Source organism: Triplophysa rosa, linkage group LG6 (assembly GCF_024868665.1).
Source record: "Triplophysa rosa linkage group LG6, Trosa_1v2, whole genome shotgun sequence".
Lineage (NCBI taxonomy): Eukaryota > Metazoa > Chordata > Actinopteri > Cypriniformes > Nemacheilidae > Triplophysa > Triplophysa rosa.
The window spans coordinates 5,846,339-5,866,012 of record NC_079895.1 but is presented as its reverse complement, the minus strand read 5'-3'; the positions used below and the strand labels follow the sequence as shown (position 1 = coordinate 5,866,012).

Below are 19,674 nucleotides of genomic sequence, written 5' to 3'. Positions count from 1 at the left end.
CTAATCCGAGTCCCACACCTCTCCCGGCGCTACGCCAGTCCACAGCTGCCTAGGCAGCGAGAGCATGCGCTTGCCAACGGCAACCACATTCACGCAACCTTCTGCCTATTCCTTTATCAATTTCCTCCGCTACCAGCACAGGCGCAAGCCCAGACATTTTCCTTTTCTCCCCTCCCCTCTCCTTTTCCCACTGTCCTAGCCTCTGCCCAAGCATGTGGCTGCCTCCACACGTGGTCCAAGCAGCCACCCCTCTCCCTGCACACTCTCTATCCAGCTCTCGCTCTGCCTTCACTCTTTACTCCGCTACACCTATGGCCATCCCACCGAACGCACATGCCTTGGAACCTACTCCCTTCGCCACCAGCGTCAGGGCCCAGATACTCGCAGGTGCGGATGTAGACCTTTTCTCCCTCCTGTCTCTGATTCCACCACCATCTTCTGATCGCCAAATAGATTGCAGCAACTTTTCACTCACTTTAAAAAACACAGCACAGAACCACTCACTTTTATTGTCATTCATGGAATTCACAATCACATTCAACAGGCACACCGAAGTAAAGTGCACTGCGTTCCCACACAGGAGACTTGAGCTCGGCGACTATTGTGAGATGCTCGCATTGTCTTAAGGAGGCACTCACTTCTACACATATCACAAATTGTTTTCTGCTAAATGTGCCATCAGGGTCGCCCAGTAGAACCAATGTCCCTACTGGGGGGCCCTGGACACTGAGCTCAACAGCAGAGTATTTCTAGGCTGTCACAACATCTCTTGTGCTGTCTGCAGATCTCTCACTCATTCCACCACAGCATGTCCATCAGTTAACGCATCCATTCCTCCCTGTCCAGAGCCGCATCAGCCAAGATCTTCCAGCTACGTCCCTCGCACAACGAGCACCCGTCCCACACCACCAGCCAACTATTCAACCCATCGTCACTACATCAACAACCAGGTTTGCTTAAGTTTCAATCACAGCAGGTGCACCAGGCAGCGCTGCCATTTTATGCACGTTTGTGATTATTGTGGCGGCTCTCATGCCCACATTATATGCCTTGTAAATAAGTCTGCAAATAAAAATGCAAAAACTTACCTATCGACTCCCGTGAATGTTTCTCATATGTCTTTTGAATTGTCTCAACACCCTGACACTAACTTTACAGGTTTTTTATAGTCTGGTCTCACACACGGTTTTAATCCCGGTGTCGAAAGCCTCCCATCCCATTACCAGGATATTGACCAAGCCATAACCCTGATGTAAGAAGCAGGTCGCGGCACTTGGCTGGCCAAAGTCAACATTACATCCGCTTTTAAAGTAATGTCCATTCACCCAGATTTTTGGCATTTATTCAGCATACGCTGGAACGAAAAATTATATTTGTCTGTCCACCTAACTTTTGGCTGCAGAAGCTGGATTCTATCCAACAACTACGCAATCCCCCACATTATTCACCTGCTAGACAATTTTTTTATAATATCTCCCCCAACTATATTCCAGCCACGCACCTCTTAATGGTCCAAAAGCTTTTCACCGAGCACGGGATCCCTTTCGCACAAGAAAAAACCATGGAACCAAGCACATCCATCAAATTTCTAGGCATTAACTTAGATTCATCTAAATTCCAGGCTTCTCTCCGCAAAGAAAAAATTGATAAGATTATTTTGGTCGCTACCTCCCTCGTAGACAATCCTAAATGCGAGTTGTTGTCTTTTCTCGGTCACCTGAATTTCGCCATGCGTATTATACCGCAAAACCGCCCTTTCATCTCCCACCTTCTCTCTCTCGTGTCCTCTGTCCACGCACTCAAGGATCAGATATCCCTAACCAACTCGGGCTGCAACGAGCTGAGTTTGTGGATAACTTTCCTGAAACAATGGAACGGCCTCTCTTTTTTTTATAACGACATGGTTTTGGGTCCCGACGATATCCAATTATTCACTGACGCTGCTCCATCCGTCGGTTTCGGAGGATATTATCAAGGTCGCTGGTTCGCATCTACGTGTCCCCCTCAGCTGTTAAATCTTCCTCGTCCTCGGCACTGTTCGAGTTATATCCATTAGAAGTGGACCAACTCCACACCCCAGTACCTCCCTATTCGGAACTAACATTCACCTAAACCACCCATTGAAGCCCCTCCTCGACGTCTCCCTCAATCATATCATCCAGTCTGTCTCCCCCAGGACCCTAGAATCGTACCTAACAGCTTGGAAATGCTTTAAATCTTTCCATGCAGGATACAACCTAACATTCCCAGATTTTTCCATGCTCGCGATCACTTCTTTCATCTCTCACCTAAACATTTCAAAAACTTTCAAGGGTATTACAATTTTTTCCACAAACTTGAATTTTCGGATCACGTTCAACCCAAATAGCCAGTTCACAGACCTCCATGCTCATCAAAGGCATTCAAACAGCCCATCCGCCCGGACCTCAGACAACCCATAACATTAGAAATCCATACTAAGTGCATTTCTACTCTCTGCCAAGGCTACCACTCCATCCACACCGCCCGCACACTCAACGCCATGTTCACATTAGCTTTCTTTGGTTTTCTTAGATGGTCAGAACTCCCCATAACATCCAATTTCAATTCAAATATCCACTCCACCATCTCAGATCTCTCCGTGCTGAACCACGAAACAATATCTTACCTCACTAAATAGAGTAAGACAGACCAAACAAAGAGAGGCCATTTAATTTACATTTTTAATTTACCGTCAGCTCTCCAATCATACCAAACCCTCCTAGCCTACATCCAGCTTAGAAGCACACAGAAGATACCTCACTCTCTTCCGACGCAGTTTTTGTAGATGACACCAACCGCCCCAACATCTTAAATTAGTCTTGCTTCAATCAAGCATCCCAGCGGATAACTTTTCCAGCCATTCCTTCAGAATCGGAGCAGCTACAACAGCGGCCCAAAAAGGACTCTCCCAGCACCAAATCCAAACACTCGGCCGATGGTCTTCAGAAGCCTTTAAGAGTTACATTCAGTCCGACCGCTCTCATATTATGGCTGTTGTCATTCTTAAAACGGCTGTTGTAATTCTAGTTCTTAAGAAACCTGGTTCAGATCCCAATGACTTTTCGCCCAATCTCTAGTCTTCCATTTATTTCCAAAATTCTTGAGAAAATAGTTGCTGCTCAACTCCATACCCATATTTCTTGCAATAATTTATATGAACAATTCCAGTTGACACAATTTCACATACTATTCTTCTAGATATACTCTCTTCTATTGGTATCACTAACATACCCCTCAAATGGTTTAATTCATATCTCTCTGGCCGCACTCAGTTCATTCAATTAAAATAATTTACTTATGATACAGTCCCGATTTATACATGTGTGCCCAAGGGCTCTGTCCTGGGGCCACTGTTGTTTATCATCTACCTTCTTCCTCTTGGTCACATCTTTCGCAAATACCATATTAACTTCCATTGCTATGCAAATGACACCCAGCTCTACCTTTCTATTAAACCCAACTCTAACTCTATTCTAACCCAACTCATCCTCTCTCACTAATTGTCTTCTTGAAAAAAAATCCTGGTTTACTTTAAATTTTCTCAAATTAAACAGTAATAAAACTGAACTTCTTCTTATAGGCACAAGATCAACATTAAACAAACTTCAGAACAGTTACCCATTGATAACTCCTCCATTTCCCCCTCTCCGTTTACATTCCTCCCTCATGCCTCACTCCACTGCTATTCTCATTCATAGTCTAGTCATGTCTCGCTTAGACTATTGTAATTCCCTTTTGTTCGGCCTTCCACATAAAACCCTCCATTATCACTCGCACCCCTACTTTCCATTACATCACACCTATTTTACAACATCTTCATTGTTCCCCATCACTTATTGTATTAACTACAAAATACTTCTTCTTACTTTTATTCACAATCTCGCACCTTCATATCTTCTCAACATCCTCCATATAACTACACCTGCTCGTGCACTCAGATCCTCTTCCTCTATTCATCTATCTGTTACTCATGTCTGTCTTGTTACTATGGGGAGCAGAGCTTTCAGTAGCTCTGCTCTTCAGCTTTGGAATTCTCTCCCGTCTGAACTTCGTAATATCGATTCTCTCTCACATTTTAAATCTAAACTTATCTGTATTTCCAGTGTTGCTTCTGGAAACCTTTATCTGTATATCTCACTGCCGCAACAGTGTCATTTCAGCAGGAGCCTTTATTTGTATTTCCCACTGCCTCAGCACTGTCGCTCCAGCAGGAGCCTTTATCTGTATTTCCACACTGCCGCAGCAGTGTTGCTTCTGCAAACCTTTATCTGTATTTCCCACTGCCGCAACAGTGTCGCTCCAGCAGGAGCCTTTATTTGTATTTCCCACTGCCGCAGCACTGTCGCTCCAGCAGGAGCCTTTATCTGTATTTCCACCTTGCCGCAGCATGTCGCTCCAACAGGAGCCTTTATCTGTATTTCCCACTGATGCAGCAGTGTCGCTCCAGCAGGAGCCTTTATCTGTATTTCCACCTTGCCGCAGCATGTCGCTCCAACAGGAGCCTTTATCTGTATTTCCCACTGATGCAGCAGTGTCGCTCCAGCAGGAGCCTTTATCTGTATTTCCACACTGCCGCAGCATGTCGCTCCAACAGGAGCATTTATCTGTATTTCCCACTGATGCAGCAGTGTAGCTCCAGCAGGAGCAATTATCTGTATTTCACACTGCTGCTGCAGTGTCGCCCCCGCAGGAGCCTTTATCTCTACTTTCCACTGCCACAGCAGTGTCTCTACACTAAGCTCTCTGTCTTCTCCTAATTTTCTTTCAGACGCAGTAGCGATGCCCGCAGGAGCTAAATCCTCTTCCAGAGGCCTCTGCCGTGACTCTACTCCAAGCGATGGCCAGCAACTCAACGGCCTCAAGCTCTGCTATGTTTTGGGGAGTCATTAATGCCCAGCCTTGGCTACTGTCCCCCGCTAGTTGCATCTTTTTTGGGGGGGAGGGTGCTCTGGGCTCGGCCAAACACCAAAATCAAAGCCCTCTCCCCGGACAAGGGGGAGTGCTCTGGGTTCGGGAAAGAATACCGACCTCAGAGCCCTCTCCCTGGACAGCACAACAAATACGCATACCATATACCACATCGAATATAGACATATGACATAGTCATGTGACGTAGTCATGTGACTGAGTGCCAAAGCTTCTTACGTTTCACGCATGCTCTATACAGTGACGTCAGCGTTTTCAGACGTTTCAGTGTGGATGGCCAGCTTTTGGAAAACACTTGAAAACTCTAGTTTGGAAAAAACTATGTTTTCAAATGAAAACATATTAGTGTGGACATAGCCTAAGTCTGTGCTGAATAATTATTTGATATAATACTGTCAAGGTTTTGGAGGAAAGAACCCAATTGCAGGCAGGAGTGGTGGAGAAGGGGTTAAACAAGGATTTAATAACAAGGGACAAAGTACAGAACAAAGGAAATACCCACGAGGGGGTGTCAAAAAACGAGAACAAACAAAACTAGAACAGAACACTTCCCACGATGGGGCAAAAGTAAATAATAATACAAAAACTCGACACAACGTCACAAAACAAAAACATGGCAGGGTAAAAACACACGAACCTCACAGAGCACGGACAAGGCTAGGGACGGGAACGGGAACACTGAATTCAAGCACAAGCACAAGGAACAAGGTACACGGTACATACACAATCCAAGAGCACAGGACAAAGAAACATGAGGGCATTATATAGGGGAATACAAACGAGGGATAATGACACAGGGCAGGTGAGGGTAATGAAACACGGACGGGAAGCAATACGTGAAACGAGAGGGGCGGGGCTAATGACGAGACACTGGAGAGAAAAGTACAATAATATGTTTCTCTCCACACATAACCAAAGACTTTGTCATGGCTCTGCCTCAGGACCAGGAAATCCAAGACTAGGTGAGGCAGAAACATGACAAATACATTAATACTGATTCAATGCTGCCTCAGTTTTACCAAAATGACTCCTACTGTAAATCATGCCTAAAAATTATTTTCATAACAGTCTTGTAAAACTCAGACAGCATCGAATCAGCATTAGCATGTTCCGTTTTTGATGGCTTAGTTTAAATTTATGCAAAAGCATGTTTTCTTTTTTTAGTTACCAATTCAAACAATTTCCCCGAATACCAAATTCTGTTTAACAAACCGTTTTTGGATTGGGCCACCAATACCTATCAAAATGTCAGTGCTTGGCTCTGTTCTAAATTATGAGTAGCTTGTTGTTTGTCCATCCGTAGTTTCAAAGTACAGTACGGTATAGCTTCCCCAAAACCAGTTACATACTGTACCATGATAAAATGTTCCCTGCAATTGCTGAGGAAAAGGTCTCAGGAACACGCTGCTGCATTAGTGTCAGTCCAGGAACTCTGTCCCAGGAGACGGCTGAGCCAGAGCCTGTCAGCGTAGTTCTCTATGCCCCATAAATCTTCACATAGCATAGCCTTGTGTTCCTCTGCCAAGACGAATTAGGGCTGAAAAACAAGAAGCCATGACATGATGACAGAGCATCCAGCTGAAGTAGAAGTAACATGAGTGCTACCCACCTAAAATTGCAGTGGTGTAAAACATTTATGTATGAGTTTAGCATGTACAACATACATCATCCAATCTGGTATTTAGGGGGAATATGAAATATTAAAACATTTGCTTATTTTATTAGTGTTTAAGTTTAGCTCAAAATTGACAAACAATGTGTTTTTAAAGTATGTCTTAAATAATTTCTAACAATTTAAATAAATACTTTTTGTTTAAATGTGACCCCAGACCACAAAACCAGTCATAAGTGTCAATTTTTCGAAATTGAGATTTATATATCATCTGAAAGCTGAATAAATAAGCTGTCCATTGATGTATCGTTTGTTAGGACAATATTTGGCCGAGATACAACTATTTGAAAATCTGTTATCTGAGGGAGCAAAAATTAAAATATTGAGAAAATCCCCTTTTAAAAAGTTGTCCATCAGAGGCGCTCTAGCAGGCCATTGCTAAGAAGAAACAGGTTTGGTTCAACGCTCTCTATTGGCTTACCGCTGTAATGACGTTGTGGAGAATAGATGAACCCGAAAGCTGAAATTCTAAGTAAATATTTACTAACAAAACTACAGTTTCTAAGCCCAGGCATAAGAGTTTTCAAACAGTATACCAGTTAGACAGTCCGAATCTACAGCCAGCATATCTTGGATTTGCAGATATTTCAAAAGGTCTGACTTTGATAAATATTTGCTTTCCCCCAAAACACTTCATCAATCAGGCCTCAGGCCAAACGTTATCTCACCTCATCGCTATCTGCTGCTCCGCAGACGAACCCGAGTTCCTCACACAGACAGGCTGCGAATGTTCAGACGTTAGGTCTCTCAGGATAGGCCGAAGTGTACTTCCTGTCTAAGATAAGACAGGTGATCGATAACCCTGTCCAACATGAGTGAGAAACAATTCCAAATCAATGCTTGTATTTTGCAATGGTAAAGCTTTAGTAAGTGCCTGGCTTCCCACAGGTATGAAAAATCACAAATGAGATCTCCTTAAAGTGATAGTTCATCCAAAAATAAAAATCTGTCATCATTTACTCACCCTTACGTCCTTTTAAACCTGTTTGACTTTCTTCTTTTGGCAGAACAAAAAAGAAGATATTTTGAAAAATGTTGGTTCTGTGTCCATTGGTTTTGTGTCCATACAATGGAAGTGAATGGGTGCCGGCGCTGTTCGGTTACTAGCTTTCTTCAAAATATCTTTTGTGTTCTGCGTGATGACAAGAGGATGATATGTAAATCACATCATAGAGTAAATTATTGACTTATATTGATATATGAACTTTCACTTTAATATCTCAACTGTTTCTCCTTATCAGCAATGAGATCAGATGTTGAGTTTTGCTCAAGTGTCCTGCTTCCTATATTTTCTCCTTAGAAACTCCATTAACCTCACGTGTCTCCTTGAGAGTTTTAGAAGAGACCTCAACAATGTCTCTAACTGTATTTAGACCTCAATATGAATGTAGTCTTCTGGGGAAATGGACCAAAAGTATCCATGACTCATCTTGCACTCGGGGGCAAATACCACTTGCAAGTAGCAATTCATGGTTCATAGCTGTGACACAAGCTGAAGCCATTGGAAACTTTGGACAAAAGACTTTATTTTCTCCAGTGTTTCAAAAGATAATATGTCAACCCAGGCAAGAGCAACAATGGCATAAAGTCTGTATGGGCCACAGCAGGGTGAACCGAGTACATTCCTGAAAGCTTACAGTCCTGTCAAAACTGCACCTGACTCCCAATGTCCTCAAATACCCTGTTTCCATGCAGATAGGTCAGATTCAGTGGGCTATTATGAAATTGGATTAAGCTAATGCATACGTCCTGACCTTGACTTTATTTATTACCGTGATCTACATGTTCCTATCTTCATGTCAGGCTTGTGTCCTTGTTTCCTGCCGTTTTCTTTGCCTCCTCTACATTTCCTCAGAAACGTAGGCTAATATACGTCAAACAGAATTACCCAAGTATATGTCTCCTTTTGTGGTTGCCGTTTTCGTACAGACCACGCTGGAACAGTTTTAAGCAAAATTGCCTTTTATCTAAAGCCATTATCATTTGTTGCAGGCATAAACAGGAACCAGCCATCTCTGTGATTTACCGTTTGACTAGATTTATTCCCCCCATTCCAATCACAGAGAGTGGAAAATCTTTTATGTCCCTACACTGCGCTCTCCATGTTGCTGTTTTAGCAATGATGCACAATGAGAGGCCAGTGGCAGTTTTTCTTTTTGTAGTTTCAACCTTCATTCACCAAAGGACATCTCTATGCAAGAACATATCAAACCCAACAGTTGGGTTATAAATTATCCTATGCTGGGTTGTTTTAACCCATCGTTGGGTCAAATTTTCATTTTCTGGGTTCATTTAACTTAACAGTCCATTTTTGACCCAACGCTGGGTTGAAAATAACCCAACATTTTTTATAGCGCAATATACAATATGGAGTATGGAGCTGTCAAGTCAACTGACATGGACTAATAAACTAATAGAAACAGTGTTTAGTCTTTTTCTCAGGAGAAATATCTGTGGATGCAGGAGACAATGCAAAAGTTTCCATTTGCTCTCCATTTAATCTCATTGATGTCTAGGAGAAATAATTAGATAGTTCTTATATGTACTTTGTTTTATGGGGATGTACTTAGTCATTCTCACAGAATGAAATATATTGTTGCTGTAAAAATGCAGTACGTTTAAAATGATTAAATATTGTGCACTTTTTAATACTTTTTTAAAGGTTAGATATTTCCAAAACCCAGTGACAAAAATAAAGGGTGGCTGCTAATAATAATTTATGGCCAAAATAAAATCAGAAGGACAGCAGGGATATATTTTTTATGTGACATCAAAACAGATGAATCTGCTGCTGTACGGTATTTCTATGTCATCTCTTAATCCACTAATCCACATAAATAAATCAGTGCAAAATCAAAACTTGTTCTCATAGAGAGCAGTTCAATATGTTATTAATACTAGCAGTAAATATTATTGTTCTGAGGCTTTTTAGATGACAAAACATCTATTCTCATCAGTGTTTTATATTAAATATAGCGGTCAGTTACACTTAACTGGAGCTACATTGTATTTTTCTAGCACAACAATGGGCTAACTGATTATTGGCAGCTTACAAAAGGCCAAAACACTGTGTAGCATAATTACCTTAAGAGGTCAAGGGTTATTAACGTAAACTCATGGCACTCACCATGTTTCTATGATGAGATACACTCTGTAAATCTTGTTACATTAGCCACAGGCAGTTCAGATAGACCACGACTGAAGGAATATTCATTTGGACAGGTGCACAGCAACATTCTCTGCTGCTGGCTGGATACAGCATTCATCTGCCGAATGTTTTCAAACAAATCAAAGAAAACCATCCAGTAGCAACATTAAACCACCGTACCTCAGCCACCAAAAACAAGAGTGATGTTTCAAGAGTTGTGTTGGTGACTGATGGTGTAGAAATGAGGAGGGGTGGGGTCATTCATCCACAAAGAAACAGTGCAGAAGATGAATTTTTCATCTCACCCCACAGGTTCCTATTGATACATGCCATCTAGTTATGCTTCTGTCTTTTACTCACACCGTACCACCTTCAGCTGTTAATATATCACTCAGCCGAATTTGTCTTGCCCGGTTTCTCATTTGCGCATAAACAGCTCTGATGCCAACTGCCATTGAAGGAGACAAACAGGATCCCACACGCTGCTTCAATGCACAGCACATTCGCAATTAGCGGAAAGACAGGAGAGATAATTATGGCGAGTGGCTTGTTTGGAAAAAGCAGAGCGTGCACACCAGATTTTTAATTCAGCTCTGTGCTGATGCGCGTTGACTGTGCAAACCACGTTGTTGATTCTGCAGAATCATCTGTCTCGAGGTCTGGCAGGAACCAGGACACCACCCACCCATATCCATCACATCTTTTGCCAACCTGGCATCTCCCCACAGTCATCCCTTTTCTAAAGTGCTCCGTCATGTCTTTTTTAAAGGACGACAGAAGCAAACAGTTGAATATTGTAGCACAGATCAGAAGCTTAATAACAAGCTGCCCCTCCAGCAATGCAGGAATGACACGCTGTCAATGTTAGCAAGATGAGTCGCTTCAGCTATGACTGATCTGGCTCTAATAAAGCTCCCTAACGTGGCAATACACGTTCCTGGCATGGAACGCATTTGCCTCTTGATTTATTGCTTAATTAACAGTGAAAACATTACAAATTCAGGCAACAGTGTTCACAATGAAAGTCATGGTCATTTGGTCATTTAAAGTTGTGTTTTAAGAAATGTGGACTTCAACTAGTGTGTTAGAGTTTGGCCTCCTATTCTGTAGTTTTTATATATTTTTATATATATAATGTAATACAATTATATTTCTAATTACAATACAATTATATATAGCCTTTATATACAATAGAGAGGCTATATATAGCCTATATGTACATACATACACATAGGACACATGGTACGGTTATTTGTCAATGATGTGTGTGTGTGCGTGCGTGCGTGCGTGCGTGCGTGCGTGTGTGTGTTCGTGTTTGTATATCCCGGTGGGGACCTAAACCTGAATACACACCAACACATGGGGACTCGTGTCACCGTGGGGACCAAAATTGAGGTCCCCAGGGGCAAAAAAGCTAATAAATTGTACAGAACAATATTTTTTACAAATCTAAAAATGCAAAAAGTGTTCTGTGATCTTTAGGTTTAGGGATAGGGTTAGGGATAGGGGATAGAATATACAGTTTGTACAGTATAAAAACATTACGCCTATGGACTGTCCCCACGGGGATAGTCAACCAAAGTGTGTGCGTGTGTGTGTGTGTGTGTGTGTATACGTGTATATGAAGAGTTTGGTTCCAAAACGCTATAAATCCATTTTGATTAATTTGAGTAAAAATGTGTTTTCTTTACAAATAAAGTGGCAAGATGAAAACTACTATTTTCTGTTTCAAAGTTTCAGATAGCATCTTTAGGTTCTAGTAACATAAAAAATTCAAATCCAGATTTTGATTTTAAAAGATTTATTATAAAAACTGATAATTTTTTCCCCAAAATGCAATAAATCCATAACATTTTTTTTTTAAATGCAATAAATCCATTGAATCAATATAAAAGTTACGTTTCTTCCCCACCGCAGAAACAAGCACAGGTTCATCAATGCCGTCAACATTATTCATTTTTTTGTTTGTTTGTTGAACACAAAGTACAAAGTAGATCAGGGAAACTAGGATGCTGACCGTATTCAGAGCGCCGCCATTACTGTTTACAATGCGTGGAATGGTGTGCTGTGATTGGTCGAGCGGATATATCGCATTCTGCAAGTGAGACTGGTCTATATTGCGGTTTGGAAAAAAGGGAGAAAACATGACAGAATAACACGGCGGATATCGCATTTTGCGTAAAATTAAAAAGTGACTTTTCAATACCGACCTGATGCAATACTGATTTTGGTGGAAATTCATTTTTTGGAACCAAACTCTTCATGTTTTAAAATAGTTGTGAAATAGGCTATATAATGTTTGGATGTGTTGTGTTTTGTTGTGTTGTGTAATGTGTGTGTTTTGTATACTATACAGTTCTTAAAATGTAAATATGTTTTTTTTTCTGCAGAGACTGTGCAGTATTGTCCAAAGGTAACAGCATGTTGTGTTTTTATCTTGAAAACGTGTTGTGCGCAGGGCTGCGTTCACCTGGCGAGCAACTATTGAGATGAATGGGAATGCATTAATAAAATGGCAAATGCATGAATAAAATAGGGAGTGGATGAATAACATTCTCTGCAGCGCAAAAATAAATAGCTGAAGCCACAGACAAAACTATGAACGTGAGCATTAAATATTACCCATCTACACATACAGATAGAAACCTGTGCTTTCTAATTTCCACAGGGCTAAAAATACAATAATGAACCTTCTTGGGTTTATAAATTACCATGGATATAAGATTCTTTTTAATCGCTATTCTAAATTGCTTAAATCACACTGACTGCCTCTTTATTGTCCGTCGGTGGGGAGGCTAGCCAAGGCAGACAACTGAACTAGTATTGAAAGAGTTGGAAACGATCTGTAAATTGAAGGCAGCCCTCTAAACGGATTTGCAGCGTATCTAAATACCGCTAGAGTTCATTTTAAATCTTTTGCAGCACAATGGGTTTCAAATGTAAACCATGCTTCAGTGATTTAGGTTTTGTAAGAGGGGAGTTCTACACCGCAGCACAATTTTAGAAGAGCTCTTTCAAAATAAAATGTTTAAACATTTGTTGTATGGTTCTCATGAACAAAGGATGAATGATAGAAGAGCTATGGTATGTCATCAAGGGTGGTTTAAAGGTAAAGTGTGTCATTTTTTGAGCCGTTAATATCACTGATATGTACAAATTATTATTTTAAATTTAGTTTGGCAAACACTTACCACCCTCTGCCATTTAATTGATCCCGCCACAAACTGATGCCATTAGTTGACACAATATGAGCATTCCATTGATAGTTTTAGGGAATTATCCTGCAGATTGCCTATTTATACTATAATGTCCTCTGCACTGTAATCTGGGATAGGGAAAATATGTAAATTGTATTACATATAGTGCAATCGCTTAAGCTTTTGGTTTCTTTTTGAGTGCCGCATTCAGAACGCTCGTAAACTGCTAAATTCTCCTGACATACACTTCCTCAGGTCTCCGATGTGTTCAACAGTGACCTTGAAAACTCACGGGCTCTCAGTCAGTAATGCTCTACTGCAGAGGAGACACCAATCAGAATTCTGAGAGCATTTCTGTGGCATTTCTCTTGCATTTTAGAAAGCCCATGAATAAAAGAGCACAGGCTACACTGAAGTATGCTGAACAATGCAGGGGGACGGTAATATCTTAGCATTTTCAGTCTGTGCATGTGGTCGATAACCTTTGGTTAATGTACCAATAAGCTGTGCTTGTAACATGGCATGTACACATCTTCATCTATCAATCAGACTGAATGTGTAAAACTTTGAATTTGAATGACATTGAATATGTAGATTCTGTTTATTCTGAAGATGTTTCAGAATCCATCTAGACATTTCATTTTTAAATATAGTAAAGCAAAACTGTATAGACCAGGATAGGCAAATAATGTGTATTGTAATTTAGTGGCATCTAGTGGTGAGGTTACGAATTGCAACTAAGGGCTCACTCCACCCCTCCCTTTCGAAGCACAATGGTGGCTGACATAGGCCGCTAGCAAATGTGGACCGGCCATAATATTACATCTCTTTTCTATGCAGATGGATAAGTGCGTCTATCGTGTGGGCGCCGCCGACAAAAGAGCGTGTATTGTGCTTGCGAATGTCCTGCCCTCCCCCTCCCCCTCCCTGGCTGTTGTCATTTCTGTGTCCCAGTGGTTTAATGCAACAGCGGAAACAAGTGCTCGTCAATGTCAAAATATTGACCAATCAAATTAAATAAGGACCAGGGGCCCGTTTCAGAAAGCAGGGTAAGTGCAAACTCAGAGTAAGTTAACCCCGGAAAACGGGATACTCAGGGTTTTCCGTTTCAGAACGCGAGGTATGTCAAACCCGCGACCACGGGATAAGTCAAGCCTGTTTCAGAAATCGAGGTATCTTATACTCAGAGTGAGTAACCATAGTAATCTACTCTGTGAACCTAACCTGGTCGGGAGCAGGTTTTATTCCACAAACCCAGGGTTTGTTACAATCTCCGCCTCCTTTTTGAAGCGCGAGTAGTGTTGAAATTGCCTACGCCATTTGTTTATTCATTCGTTTTCCTTAATCGCGCACGATTTCGTCACACAGACATTAAAATGGCATGTCCGTTTATTCAGGAACCTGTAGATGAGGAAGCTGCATTAATTCGGAGAGAGTTAAATTTACGTCGGGAGAGAATGGTGAGGCCCCGTTTGGATGTTTTATCATTTCCGGAGGATTTTTTATTTGAGCGATATCGTTTTTCTTTACAATCCATTACATATATCCACACTCTGCTTCATCCTTACATCACAAACCTCACTCGTCGGGGCCGTGCTCTAACATCTGAGCAAATTCTTTGTATGGCCTTACGTTTCTTTGCTAATGGTAGCTTTCTATATAACACCGGGGATGCAGAACACGTTAGCAAGGCAACAGTATGCAGAGCGGTAAGAAAAGTGTGCCTCGCTCTCAAGCAGTTTTTGCAAGTTTTTGTTAAGTTTCCTGGCCATAAACCTGTGAGAGCCGTCAAAGAGGAGTTTCACAGGATTGCAGGTGAATGGTGTACATCTTTCTAAATTAGGCTGATCAAATAAATGTTGTTCTGCTAAGAACATCTTGCTGCCACCTCTGGAAGTAAGCTAATAATTAAAATGCCCTTTAGGATTTCCCAATGTAATTGGGTGCATTGATGGCACCCATATTCCCATCATCGCTCCTTCCCAAAATGAGGCCGATTATGTCAATCGGAAGTCCATCCACAGCATTAATGTGCAGGTACACTGACATGGCCTAATGTTTCATAATGTCGAAGACTGTGTCCAAGTACAGTAACTCTAATGTCTTTGTTTGTCACTGTAAAGATCATATGTGATGCTGCACACATAATTACAAATGTGGAGGCTAAGTGGCCCGGCTCGGTTCATGACTCACGGATATATCGTGAGTCATCTCTGAGCAACAGAATGGGCCAAGGTAAGTAAATGTATGCACTGAACACATGGTCATGTCTGTCTGTCTCTCTGTGGAAAAGCACTAAACCAATGTGACCTTACAGGAGAGATCGATGGCCTGCTGCTGGGTGATAGGGGTTACCCGTGCCAACCTACACTCATAACCCCTTACCCAGAACCTGAGCCAGGCCCCCAGCAGCACTTCAATGTGGCACACAACAGGACAAGATCCCGGGTGGAGATGACCATAGGCCTGTTGAAATCACGTTTCCAGTGCCTACGCCACCTCAGGGTGACCCCTGAAAAGGCTTGTGACATTATTGTGGCATGTGTTGTTCTTCATAATATTGCCATTATTAGAGGGGAGCAACACCCTGCCCTACAAATTCAAGACCCTGAGGAAGACCTCATACACCATGGGGATTTCCAGGATGGAAGGGTGGTCAGAGACCTCATATGCCGCAATGTCTTTGGACACTAATGAACCACACCAACACAGGACTGTTAAATAAACTCAATTTAATCACATGTCATTTGGTCTTCTTTCTGTCCTACAAATACAAAAGCAACAGTTATGTTTCCTATAAGGTTGTAAGACTGTTCCATTACTTTGTACACCCACCTCTAGTTTGTGCCTAAGGAGCTCAATTTCCAAATCTGTTTTTAGGATCTGACGGTCCAAGTACACAAGTTCCTTATCTGTCTTTTGTAATTGTTTTATGAGATGAAGCTTATATAGCTCCTTAACTGGCAACTGAAAAACACAAGACTGAGGTTATATGTTGGAGTTCTAAAAAAGTCTGCAGATTCAAACAATGGCATTTACTGAACATTACTGAACTGAGTTTATCTGTGTGTCAGAATTTGATGGACCCTCCTCCTGTTCTGCCATGCTCTGTTCAAAAAAAGAGAAACATGTCAGTTTGAGCATACATACCAACTAGCACTCTAAAGGTCTACACACTCAGTGTGTGATTTGGAGATACATCAAATGAACATTACCTCTGTAGGCCTCTCTGTGTCAGCAGACAAGGTTTCTTCATCCCCTTCATCCTGTGAAGATGAACATTTTGTGTAGTATTCACTTTTTAAGAATGCCCTTAAATTATGCTGCATTGGGTAGGCCACTTACAACTGACTGGGGTTCTGTTGTGATAAGAGGTTCCACAAGGTTAACATTACCATCAGAATCTGCTGGGACAAAGAAAAAGGCCAAAGTGAAATCAATTTAACTATCAGAAAGAGCCTGTACAAACCAAGATAGGTAGACCTCTTACATATTATATAAGCACTTGTATCCTGGGGAGTGACAGGTTCTGATGAACTCCCTCCTGGAATTCCCTCAGCCACTGGTCGCCCAGTGTTAAGGCTCAAGGCCATCTCCTCTGCATCCGTCAGAGGTGGTGGTGCAGGTCCTCCTCCGGTTTTACGTGCCTCTGCCCTCTTTCTATTGGCTGAGTAGACACGAAATAGTCAATTTATTGTCATTACCCTAATTAAGACATGCAGAGAGGATTTTCTCTGGTAGGCCATTGCAACTGATGATGACTTTCATTGGTTGTGGTTTCTAAGACTATCAAATCCAGCAGTGCATAGCTGTTTCACAGACAGGATTTAGAAAAACCAGCCATGATTTTCTTGGGGGAGCAGGTGCAAGCATGGCCAGTTTTCTGTCTTCTACAGCCATAGCGCTCGGTTCTCCTCATAACATTCAAGGCCAGTTTAATTAATATATCAAACATTTCCCAGTCAGGCATGCAACAAGCAAGAGCATTTTATTTCTTTAAACTCACCTGACTGAATGATGTTTTTATATTTCATTTTCAGCTGCTGCCATGTTCTTTTTATTGCAGAAGGATTGCACCTACATGAAAAAAAACATAGGTGTGTGTGTGTGTATATATATATAGTAGAGCTAGATATAATTCACATTTTGACGGTTTCAACAAAATGAATATAAAAGTGATTGACAATTAAACTTACGCATTAACACGTGAAGCAATTTTCCCCCACGCAGACTCTCTTTCTTTTGCTGCTGCGGCTGTGTTGCTCTTCTTTCGAAAAATGTGCTCATATTCGCTGTACGCTTGTAACAGTACCTCCAATTCGACTGGCGAGAAATAAACGGAGCGCTTTTTGTCACGTGCCGTTGCCATGGTGCTATCTTCGCTCAATTGATGATGGCTTTTTAAAGCAATGGTGCACGCGCGTAACCTAGAGTGAACTTACTCAGAGTGGATTAAACTAATTGAAATCACCTGTTCTGAAACCGAAAACTCAGAGTTGCGATTCTCTGAGTAAATCAACTCAGAGTTCACATTTTAACTCGGTGTTGGTTGAACCTCCTTATTGAAATGGGCCCCGGGTTCACCGAATTCCAGCCAATCAAATTACAGAGACCATGCAGAATACAGCCAATCAAACTTAAGAAGTTTCAGCCAATCAAATTGAAGGAGGCAGAATTTACTGTCGGTTGGCGGGCGCGAACTCCAATGCGGGGATTCTGTTTTAATGATGACAGTGTAGTGAGATGTAAAAAGGCAAACATAACAAAGCCAACGGTTTTACAATAAAAATGTTTGTGAGTTTTTCTGTTGAAAACTTCGAAAAATGATAAATGGTTTATCACATAATTTAAGACGTGTGTTCGAGTTAACATGTCTAAAAACATACTGAAACAGATAAGATTATAGCATATGAGGCATAAGATATGACTGTGTAGTCTATTTTATTAGCATGGAAGAATTCAATAGACTGCAGATCTATCATCACAGGTAATGAAATTACTTTACATTTTTCTGTCAAACTTGTATTCAATGTGTAGTTTTCAAAAGCTTATTAAGCTTATAAGTAAGCTACTTACTTATTAAGCCCGAAGAGTGAATGTTTTCTCTCCTCTCATCTCAATTTATAAATCCTAAACACTAACTTTTCAGGACTTGTATAATGTTGATTTTGGACTGTATAGCTGCTGTAAAACAATATTCTACTCACACCATGTCATGGTCAGTTTAAATACATTGCCTTATATTACAATAAATACTTTATATTAAATTTACATGGTTAGGCAGGCTTTTATGTCATTTTGATTTCTGTTTGTTGCTTAGACTGTACTGGCCTTCACTGTTTAATGTTTTATTGACTTTGCAAAGTGGCATGAAAGGTCTTAAAAAACATTGTTTGTTGTTGTGTTGTGTTGTGTTATGTTATGTTGCAAGCTGGGTTTTGCGGGCCGCTCCTGCTGAAGAAGTCCAGGGCCACATTTTACTCCCAGTCCGCCACTGCATAGGCCTAAGATGTCGTCACGTTTTCGCTTCTTTGCCGAAGGAGACAACGTATTTACGAAACACGCTCTGTAGAGCAGTTTGTCCGTTTAGGGCTACTGTAGAAACAACATGGTGAATTCCATGTAAGGGGACCTGTGGTATATGTACTGTAGATAGAAATAGCGTATTTTAAGGTAATAAACCCATAACACATGTAAGGTCTTTATAAACCTCTGAAGACATAGTTATGAATATTATATTGCATTTCGGTCAATAGATCCTCAATTCAGGACCTTTAATAGGTATAGCACATTTTTACTGTATTGGCTGGCCAAGAATTTTCATATTACGGCCCCTGAAATTAGGGCTGTGCCGATAAACGATATCATATCGAATCGCGATAGAATGTATTTCAAAAACGATGATAAGCTATTGGCATTTTGACTCGATATGGATTAATTTTAGTCGTAACAGAACGCAGAAGTAAACGCAACAACAGTCAGTCAGCGTGCAGCTTTTATCATGCGCGTCAAAGTACAAAGTCCATTTCATACTGCACCTGGCAAAGAAAACTCGACATGAGGAGGAAAACATGACTGGAAGCGGAAACAAAGGTGAAACTAACCTCGAGTTGTCATCACGCGGTTTATCAAGTGTCTTTTTTTTTTCGCAATCGCCGGTTAAACAAAACAAACTTGAGGCGCAATTGCAAGCGAGTTACTTCGAAACTCAAGCACAAACGTTTTTATATCCATCGTTAACATATCTGCTAACATGAGCTGGTGCATATGAAACAAACCAGCGCTGCCCTGTACAGATTAGAGATGTAATGAAGTGAGTTTGTGTGCACATTAAAATATTGAACCTTGTATGTAAGATGCTTGCATGATTAAAGAAATGTACTACAGTTTATGTGAGATGTCTTTAAGGTTCACTGAATACATTGAATGAATCCCACTAGTCGAGCAAGACATTATTGCAGCATTATGTATGTGCGCACTGCGCAGGTGCTGAGCCAATAGCGTTCGAATGTACCAGTAACGGAGCCCTTTCATTGGTTGAATGTACTGAACGAACACTCCCTTTACTTAACGAGTCAATTGAGTCAAAATGAGATTGAATGAACTGGTACATGTTGTTTATGGCCTAATATCCTCTGTGTTGCAACAGTGCATTAATTTAATTGAATTTTAACTGGTTAAAGGTTAACTTTTGTTAATAAACTGTATTT

The 19,674-nt window shown here is 41.1% G+C and overlaps 1 protein-coding gene across 1 annotated transcript; it reads left to right on the top strand.

Annotated features, from left to right (window-relative positions):
* Nucleotides 1-212: 212 nt before the first annotated feature.
* LOC130555269 (putative nuclease HARBI1) lies at nt 213-15,678 on the top strand. Its single transcript, XM_057335357.1, has 6 exons — nt 213-387; nt 683-743; nt 785-950; nt 14,879-15,001; nt 15,088-15,199; nt 15,282-15,678. The coding sequence occupies exons 1-6, from the start codon at nt 213-215 to the stop codon at nt 15,656-15,658; spliced, it is 1,014 nt and encodes a 337-aa protein (XP_057191340.1). The 3' UTR covers nt 15,659-15,678.
* Nucleotides 15,679-19,674: the final 3,996 nt, after the last annotated feature.

Coding starts and splice junctions, on each gene's coding strand:
- LOC130555269 (XM_057335357.1), top strand. CDS start 213: ATGTGGCTGCCTCCACACGTGGTCCAAGCAGCCACCCCTCTCCCTGCA. Junction 388..682: donor CAGGGCCCAGATACTCGCAG/GTGCGGATGTAG, acceptor ATGTGCCATCAG/GGTCGCCCAGTAGAACCAAT. Junction 15,002..15,087: donor TCCACAGCATTAATGTGCAG/GTACACTGACAT, acceptor GTCACTGTAAAG/ATCATATGTGATGCTGCACA.